This window comes from Bison bison, unplaced genomic scaffold (assembly GCF_000754665.1).
Source record: "Bison bison bison isolate TAMUID 2011002044 unplaced genomic scaffold, Bison_UMD1.0 scf7180017864037, whole genome shotgun sequence".
NCBI lineage: Eukaryota > Metazoa > Chordata > Mammalia > Artiodactyla > Bovidae > Bison > Bison bison.
In genome coordinates, this window is record NW_011494609.1 from 7,239,488 (window position 1) to 7,248,994 (window position 9,507).

At 47.2% G+C, this 9,507-nt stretch overlaps 1 protein-coding gene across 2 annotated transcripts in view; it reads right to left on the reverse strand.

The window, feature by feature from the left end:
* The window catches only part of TRAPPC10 (trafficking protein particle complex 10), a 75,852-nt gene that overhangs the window by 15,082 nt on the left and 51,263 nt on the right, over positions 1–9,507 (reverse strand). For both annotated transcript variants that reach the window (XM_010834899.1, XM_010834898.1), the window contains exons 14-17: positions 7,283–7,797; positions 6,336–6,477; positions 4,682–4,840; positions 3,647–3,876 (exon numbers count right to left, since the gene is read on the reverse strand). In XM_010834899.1, coding sequence (XP_010833201.1) covers positions 3,647–3,876; positions 4,682–4,840; positions 6,336–6,477; positions 7,283–7,797 — 1,046 coding nt within the window. The remainder of the gene's footprint in view (positions 1–3,646; positions 3,877–4,681; positions 4,841–6,335; positions 6,478–7,282; positions 7,798–9,507) is intronic.

Sequence of the window (9,507 nt, forward strand, 5' to 3'; positions counted from 1 at the left end):
CCTCTTCTTAATATCTTCTGCTTCTGTTAGATCCATACCGTTTCTGTCCTTTATTGTGCCCATCTTGGCATGAAATGTTCCCTTAGTATCTCAATTTTCTTGAAGAGATCTCTAGTCTTTCCCATTATATTGTTTTCCTCTATTTCTTTGCACTGATCATGAAGAAGGCTTTCTTATCTCTCCTCGCTATTCTTTGGAACTCTGCATTCATAGTAGTCTCTTACGACACTATCTGTGAGGGCAGCTGTAACATCTCTTTCCTTTCTGATTTTGAGTTCTTTCTTTTGTTCTTGGTGAGTCTGGCTAAAGGTTGGTCAATTTTATCTTGTCAAAGAACCAGCTCTTGGTTTCACTGATCTCTTATACTGTCTTTTCAGTATCTACTTCATTTGTTTCTCCTATGATCATCTGTAATTTCTTCCTTCCATTAAATCTGGGCTTTGCCCTTCTTTTTCTAGTTCCCTGAGGTCTGAAGTTGTTTGAGATTTTATTTCTTAAGGAAAGCATGTATTGCTATGACTTTCCCTCTCAGAACTGCTTACAATGGATCCCAGACATTCTGATATGTTACATTTCCACGTGCACTTGTCTCAAGGTAGGTTTTTATTTCTCTTTTGGTTTCTTCTTTGACCCACTGGCTATTCAACAGCACATTGTTTAATCTCTAGATATGTGTGCATTTTGCAGTTGTCTTCATGAAATGAATTTCCAGTTTTATACCACTGTGGCTAGAAAAGATGCTTGATATGATTTCCATCCAATTAAGTTTACCAAGACTTCTGTTGCAGCCTGATATACTCTATCTCGGAAAATATTTCATGTGTAATTCAGAAGAATGTGTATTTTGTTGTTTCTTGATGGTATATTCTGTAAATGTCTGTTAAATCCATCTAGTCTAACACACTTAAGGCCAATGTGTCCTTATTCATTTTGTCTGAGGGATCTATCCATTTATAGAAGTGGAGTATTACAGCCCCCTACTATTACTATATTGCTATTTCTTTGTTTAAATATGTTAATATTTGCTTTATATTTTAGGTGCTCCTGTGTTCGGCGCATAAATACTTACAAATGATATCTTCTTAATGGACTGACCCCTTTATAATTACCTAACATCCTGCCTTGTCTTTTATTAATAGTCTTAAAGTCTCCTTTTTCTGATGTAAGTGTAGCTACTGCTTTTCATTTGCATGAATTAGCTTTTCCATCCCTTTACTCCGTGTGTCCTTACATCTAAAGTCTCTTGTAGGCAACTTAAAGATGGGTCTTTTTTTTTTTTTTTAATATTTATTGTTATTTACTTATTGTTCATTTGGCTGTGTGGGGTCTTCGTTGTGGTTACGTGGGATTTTTATTTGCAGCGCAGGAACTCTTAGTTGTGGCACGTGGGATCCAGTTCCCTGACCAGGGATCAAACCCAGGCCATTAGCATAATTAGCATTGGGATCGCAGAGTCCTAGCCACTGAACCACCAGGGAAGTCCCAGATCTTGGTTTTTTAATTCATACAGCTACTTTGTCTTCTAAGTGGAGAATTTAGTCCATTTATATTTAAAGTAATTATTGATAGGTACATACTTACTGTCATTTTGTTAATTCTTTTCTGGCTGTTTTTACAGTTCGTCTTTGTTCCTATCTTCTCTTGCTTGCTTCCTTTGTGGTTTGATGCCTTTCTTTAGTGGTATGTCTATATTCTTTATCTCTTGTACCCTTACTATAGGTTTTTGCTTTGTGATTATCATGATGCTTATATATAACAAATTATATTTATAACAGTCTATTTTAAGCTGATTAACAACTTAAGTTTGATCTCATTTTAAAACTCAAAATTTTAACTCCCTCCTCCAATGTTTGCTTTTGAGATAATCATATTTTACATCTTTTTATCTTGTGCATCCATCCCTCTTAAATAATAATTATAATCATAGCTATTTTCACTTTTTAAAAAACCCTTCATACTAGCTTTATAAGTGACTAACCCATTACCTTTATCAAATCCATTACCTTTCCATTGTGTTTCTGTTACTATAATTAAGAGTATCTTTTCATCTTAAAGAAATCTCTTTAACATTTCATAGATGGCCAGTTTAGTGGTGATAAACTCCTTTAATTTTTACTTGTCTGGAAAACTCTATCTTTCCTTCAATTCTGAATAACAACTTTGCCACGTATTCTTGGTTGGAAGTCTTTTCCCCCCAGCATTTTAGTACATTGCGCCCCTCCCTTCCGGCATCTAGTCTGCTGCTGACCCCCTCTAGTGTATTTTTCAGCTCATCTATTGTACCCTTTCGGAGAAGGCAATGGCACCCACTCCAGTACTCTTGCCTGGAAAATCCCATGGATGGAGGAGCCTGGTAGGCTGCAGTCCATGGGGTTCCTAAGAGTCGGACACGACTGAGCGACTTCACTTTCACTTTTCACTTTCAAGCACTGGAGAAGGAAATGGCAACCCACCCCAGTGTTCTTGCCTGGAGAATCCCAGGGACGGGGGAGCCTGGTGGGCTGCCGTCTATGGGGTCCCACACAGTCGGACACGACTGAAGTGACTTAGCAGCAGCAGCAGCATTGTACCCTTCAGCTCTGAGACTTTTATTTGGTACTTTCTTATGTCTTCTATTTGCTGTTTTCGTCCATTTTTCTCCCAGTTCAATACGCATCTTTACGACCATCACTTTGAATTGTTTATCAGATAAATTACTGATCTCTGTTTCATTAAGGTTTCTACTGAGGCATTACCTGCTCTTTCATTCTGGAACACGCTCCTCCATTCCTCTGTCTACACAGTGGCTGAAGCAACCACCTCTCCCAGTCCTGACAGAGGCCTCACGTAGGAGACAAACAGTCCGCTTTGCCCCAGCTCTCGGTTGTCTCTGTGTTTGCCCAAGCAGCCTATTAGATTTTCAATGGCTCCAGAAGCTGAGGATGCGCCAGGACCTGTCACAGTCCCGAAAGGGAGGATCTCAGCAACTACATTCAGGCTAGACTGAATGTTTGGAAGCTAGACTCTCAGGCAGCAGCTTTTAAAAGTTTGCCAGAAAGACAGTCCCATGGGACCACAAGTATACACTTCAACCCTTGGGTTGTTCAAAAGCCCTCAGAACGGGTATCTGTGTTACGAGACATGGACAGAATCAGAGTAAGCATGATGCAAGTACAGGTTCTGTGAGCTGATGGATTGTGGACTTAGGACTAACGTTATGAATCCCTCAAATAACAATCAATAAATACCCATATCAAAGGATAAAACGATAGCACGTCTTCCTTGCTAAGTACGATGTGATGTTTCAGGGAACAAAAAGTGAAGCACACCAAGACACAGAACTCCATCTAGCCTAATCACCAGGACAAATGGACCACAGAGGCAAAACTACTGCCTTCTAAACAAAACCTGTATCTCTTACAGTGAACTGTCCTTCCTCAAGGTGCGACAGAAAAGTTAAAGCCTGTTTGTCTCTGTCTTTGAAAGATGTACCCCTTATCTAAGGCTGATTCACAGATATAAACGCTAAACCCAACCAGAACCTGTGGTGTTAGCAACTGGGAAATCTGCCCTCTCAACAGAAGTCATTTCGAATATGCTATCTTCAAATCAAGGAGGACAGGCAGAAGCTGCCCGCACAGGCTGCACAGCTCCAGTCCCTCCTTACTTTGTGGTCCGTGGTAGCCATGCAGTGGCCAGTCTTCTGCGTGTCCTTATGCTTCCCGTGGGGCTCTGTCACCCCCAGCAGGGTGCTCTCCCCTCCTGCTGCTGGAGCCGAAGGTAAAGAGAGAACTTCCAGTTCAAATTCGATCAGGTGGTATGTGGGTGCAGCCGGCAGACTGATGCTCGTGACCTTGTCGGATGACTGAACCCGGAGCAGCGCGTCAGAAACCTTTTCTAGGAAAGAGAAAAAGTCACCTTTAACACAGTGCCTCCGTTTCCTTGTTCCTTTCTCCTCTCGTAGATGACAGCCCTGTAGTGAAGTTCCAGCCCAGCTCCTGCTGCGTGTACACACGTGCAAGGGTGTAACCAGGAAGGATTACAGAGGAAGAGAGACAGGAAAATCAGGAACAGAATCCTGTGAGACAAAGCAGCACTGCATGAGAGCTGTCTGGTAGAGCTGGGCTCAGAGAACTGTCACTCTGCTCCGTCTGAAGACAGAAAAGAGACACTTCCTCACAGCCCACCTGAGATGGCCTGTGTCCCAGCGTGATGTGGCCCCACCCCATCCCACCACCAGACCAATCCCCACTCAGGAAGAGTGCTGAATCCTTCCGTCTCCAACCTCAAGGCTGGGGACTGCGGGAGATGGGATTTTTTTAGGGCTTCCAACCAGTGCCTTCATAGGTTGATTTGCTTTTGCTTTTTGCAGATGCAAGTTGAGGGGGGTGGAAGGAGGCTGGAGGCCACCAAGGCATCGCCAGGGAGCACGAGCCAGGAGGTAATGCTGCATCACAGACTTGTATCAAGGTCCACACCGCCTGGCCGCAGGGCGCTGCACAGTTCTATGTCTATCCCCTCAGATGCCACGCCGTGTCTGGGGCAGGGTTACTGTCCACCTACAGGTGGAACGCTGCCAGCAGAGAGCTACAAGGAGACAGGTGCTTGGATGTCACCTGAGGATGCGCGGATGACAGAGCCTTAGAGCCTGATGGTGCACACCAAGGCCAAAGGCCTGCCTTCACCCGTGAGTGCCCCTTACCTCTTGTGTTAGAGTAGATCACGGCTCTGTTCTCCTCAGGACACAGGATAAGCATAGCGTCTACGTTGCTGAGCTGTAGGCTGTCTCCATTTTTTACTGTATAATGGCCAGTAGTGACAGTGAACTTGACCTTCTGAGGAATACCAGCCAAAAGGCTATCTAAAGGGAAAAAGACTGCAATTAGCATTGCTATCAACCAAGAGGACCAATGGAAGGCCTACTGTAAGTTAGAAGAGTGTGTTTTCTCTTTTAGAAAAGGTCTGTTCACTCTAAATACTCCATCCATTCACTCAGTGTCCACCTGTCCACCCTCACTTCTCATCGCAATTACACAGACTGCAGAGCTGAGGGGCCCTTGCCTAGAATAATCTGTGAGCCTGGGGGAACCTCATCACCACCTCGGTTCAGAAAGCTAGGGGTCATGGTGGCAACCACGTCTATGAGGTTCTCACAATGTACCTGCTTGTCAGTTACTAAGAGAGAATCAGATAATAACGACACTAAAGAAAAAAACTAGTGAAATCGCATGTGCTGCTGCTATTCAGATTTTCCTCTGGCTTTTTTCAGGTCAGGCCTCCTCCAGATCTTTGGTTCAGAAACAGCTTGGCAGAAGATACAGCTACATTTTCTCCTGGATGGAAATGGAGGGGAGGGAATGGGCTGAGGTTTCTGAGAATCGGCTCCAGGGAAGGCCGAAGGAAGAAGCAACAGATAAGACACAAGGAGGACGAACAGCTGACAAGAAGCAGGGAGGGGGAGGTGAGAGGTGGTGAGGGAGTGGGGCCCAGAGGAGGGCAGAGGCGCAAGCCAGCACCTCCCAGCCACACGGCCCAGCCTTCCTCACAAAAGGTTCTCTGACGAAGAATCATTTGTGAGACTCTGTGCTCCACATCTGAGGGCCTTTCCAGGAAGTCAAGGGAGTAGTTTAACAGTGTAAAAATGGGGAGTTTGAAGAGATTAAACAGCAAAAAAGGTTTCCTTGATTTTTTTCCACAAATGGAAGAAATGAGCAAATAAATACACTGCTCCCAGCTATTAACTGAGACACTTGATCGTTAGTGTTTTACTGAAGAGCCATGTTGTCTTCAATAATTCGTTTATGCCAAGCCCTCCTAATTTGAGAACTTAACTAAAAGGACAGCAGCACTGAACTCTCAAATGCCACGCCAGGGGTCAAGATTAATCAACATTTTCAATGAAAAGACTTTTGATCACAGTATAGATCATAACTAAATCTAGCATTTAGCCTTTGGAATTCTAAGCAGGAAACTATAATATTTACTGATTAAATTCCATGCAGCAGACATCAGCTGATTTAGCCAACTTTTCCCTTATTTTTCATATTTTTAGATACAGAATGTTTAGTAAACATGAAAGCAGCAATTACAGAGAAGCAAGTATTCAGATGAACAAAAGAGCCACAGTTCCCAGGCAAAATCTCCACGATGCTCCCAACAGTGTCACCTAGAGAGGACACGGTCACAGAGGACTGGAATGTGATGCAGGAGAAAGCCTCCTCCTATGTGACTCCCTCCAGTAAAGGAGCAAAGCGCAGCCCTGACATCTGCACAGCGCCTTGCCCGCCCCGGCCCCGCCCGCCCCGGACCCTCAGACATCCATCCGCACGGCGCCCCACCCACCCAGGCCCCCTCACCGGCCAGTGGTTCCACAAGCAGCTGCGGCTCCTGCGAGTACACGTCGTACTGCACCAGCGGGTAGATGTGAGGAAGCACAAACCACACTGGGCCCAGCGAGGCGCACAACTGCCGCAGCGTGTACGTTCCCGGCTCCCTGGCCTACGGGTAAGACAAGCGTTGGCACAGTCGTCCCCACTTGTGACAACGAGCTTCTCAAGGGAAGGCTGAGCCATAGCGGTCCCTCTTCTCACCCTCTTTATCCTGCTGCTCTGTGCTAACACGTCTACATTCGGGCTCTTCCAAAGATCCCTCAGAATCTCTTAGTTGAGGTCTGGGTGAGTAACTGGTGGTTAAGTTTGACTTGACGCTTCTAACAGTGCTTTCTCAATTTAACAAGCTTTATCTGTGGCATTCTCTTCTGGAAAAGGTAGTCAATGGAGACACGGAGCATGAAATTTAAGACTTGCTCCAGGACTAGACTGAAAACGCGCGTGGCGAACAGCGGTACTTTCCACCGACCCAGCCTCTGTGCAGGCTCAGAGGAACCAACGGAACACGCTGTGCTGGCTGGGGGAGATTCGTATCGAGCGGACAGAAGAGACTGTTCTGACATCCATCTGAGCCGCCACAGAAGGAAAAGAACGTTTAACGTGAAAGTGCTGCCTCTTTGAAACATCCTCATTTTAACAAATGAGGATGCACTTTAATACAAAGGGGAAAAGTCTAAATCCAGTGAGAACACAAATAATTATCTACGTTGAGAACTCTATCCACAACTTATCGACTGCCTTACAACTATGCAAGTATAGATTTTTTTCAAAACACCAATCTATTTTTCTATAAGGATAAACCAGAGCCAGGCTAATGGAGCAGAGGCCACCACTGGACTCTCAGCTTCTCCAGACGGTGCTTGCAAGCACCACCGTTCTGACCGCCCCAAAGCCAGCTCCTGCTCGGCACATACCTGCGTCCTGAACACGATGGTATTGGGCCCCGGCTGCAGGGTCACGCCGGCACACCTCAGCACATGGGCCCCGTCCTCCAGAGCCAGGCCCGAGGACGCCTCCAGAGACGTGCTGCTCTCCTGCCTCCGCAGGAGCATGTGGACGTTCTTGCATATGATCCCTGTGGTGTTCAAGGAGTTGTCGGAAGGACTCCTCTCAAACATCTCGTACAGCTCCAGCGCGGGGAGGCTGCTCTGGGATGTGGGAAAGGGTGAGGCCTCCGCCGGGAAGTTAACAACCCCGTTGGCCGTCTTGTGCTTGGTGAGCCACTCGGCGGTCTTCCGGTAACTGTTCTTCTCTATGCTGAAGTGGACGTGGATGGCGATCTGCTCCACATGGATGGGCACAGGCATCTGACTGCACACAGTTATCTCCACAGACAGGACGCCACCCACGTGGACCACGGCGTTGGCAGGGGTGAAGCGGAGATCGCGCAGCTGTGCAAAGGAGTGCATGGGGAGGGCGACCCTGTGACCTGTGGACGCACAGAACACGTTTCACTCCCCAGGCACACTGTCAGAGGCTCAGAGTCACGCCGGCCGGAAGCAGTGATGAGTGACAGAGATAGTTTGGACCCTCCCAACCCCACGCCATCTTCACACACCAAAAGGAGTTACTCTGTCAAAAGCAGTTGCTTTGTAAAAAGCACAACAGGAGCACATGCCCAGATACCTCCTGGAAATCATAAAACCTGAAGAAATTTAAGGTCTCTAACTCCCGTTTTGGCAAACCCAAGGTAAATACAGATCAACTAACTCCTCAATTTCAAAATGAGATTTGTAAGTCCAACTCCTAGAGCTGTTTCAGGAAGTCCACCACCCTCCCACTCACACAAGAAGTTCTCTAGTGAAAACGCCTGAGTTCCCCCCTACATCTGGCAATAAATAAGCCCAGGTGTGTGCCACCCTGGGGGCTCAGCCAAGGACGCAGGGAGTCAGGAGGGCAGCAAGTCCCAGCCCTCGGGCACCAAAGGGGCAAATCCACTGCACCCTCCACCAGCACTGTGCGTCGAGAGAACCCACCAGGCCGCTGGACTGACCAGGAGGTATTTATAAACACTCAGTAACTGGAGGCTGTGCTGAGATCGACGGTATAAAACCACAAGAAAACAGGGACAAGCACAGTAGAGTTTCTTCACAGAGAGGCCACGGAACGGTGGAAAAGTGGAAGTCCGTGGTCTCACACACAGCAGACGTGGCACACAGCCCTGTGATGCCAGTCTGGGCACTCTGAAGAAACTAATGCACAAACCAATGCCACACTGGCCCTGAGAGCCCCTCCAGATGGCTGTGTGTGAGGGGCGCGCACCCAGCAGTCAGCAACGGCTGTGGACAGCATGTGATCCCCGCAGGGTGACGGTGACTGGAAGTGGCTCCCCGGGGGAAGTTATTAGGGTTGGGTGAGGTCAGGGATGGTCATGCCCTGACAGAAGGATGCACCAGAGAGCCCTGTCTGTCTCTGAATCTACCCCTCTCTCTCCTGTCTCGTCTCTCCTCCTGCGCCCCTGGTCATGAAAGGACAAGTTAGGAAGAGAGGAGGCCTCATCAGGAGCCGGCCACGAGGGCATGTGGCCCTGGGCGGTCAGCCTCCAGAAGCCACTCACTCAGTCTGCAGCACTTTGTCATGGCCGCCAAGACACACTGATGGAGATGGTGACTGTTTAAAATAAACCCTCATCTTGATGAACTCAATGTGAGAAGCCAAGTATTACCATAAACCTAATCTTAACACACAGCGATGTGTATAAAGTATATTTGCTAGAACACTCAGAAGCAAAGTCTTTCAGATCTACTCTCCTGCTGGACACACCCACAAGGAAACAACAAACCTCCGAAGGTGAGCTGGTCTATGAGACACCTGGCTCTATGCCTTTCAGAAGTCAGTGTCTTACAACCTGCAGCTGCTGAGGGGATGAGTGTGGTCCACCGATCCAATGGAATACTGTTCAGCCACGAAAGGGAATGAAACGCTGGCACACGCTACAACACAGGCGAATCCTGAGATGTGCTGTGTGAAATAAGCTGGTCACAAGAAACTACACACTGCATGATTCCATCTACGTGAAATACCCATAACACGTATCCTCAGTCGGAAGGCAGGCTACTGACTCCCAGGGACTTGGCGGGGTGGGGGTGTGAGAGAAGGTGGGGGTGGGAGAAGGTTGGGAGGAAATGAGTATGGGACG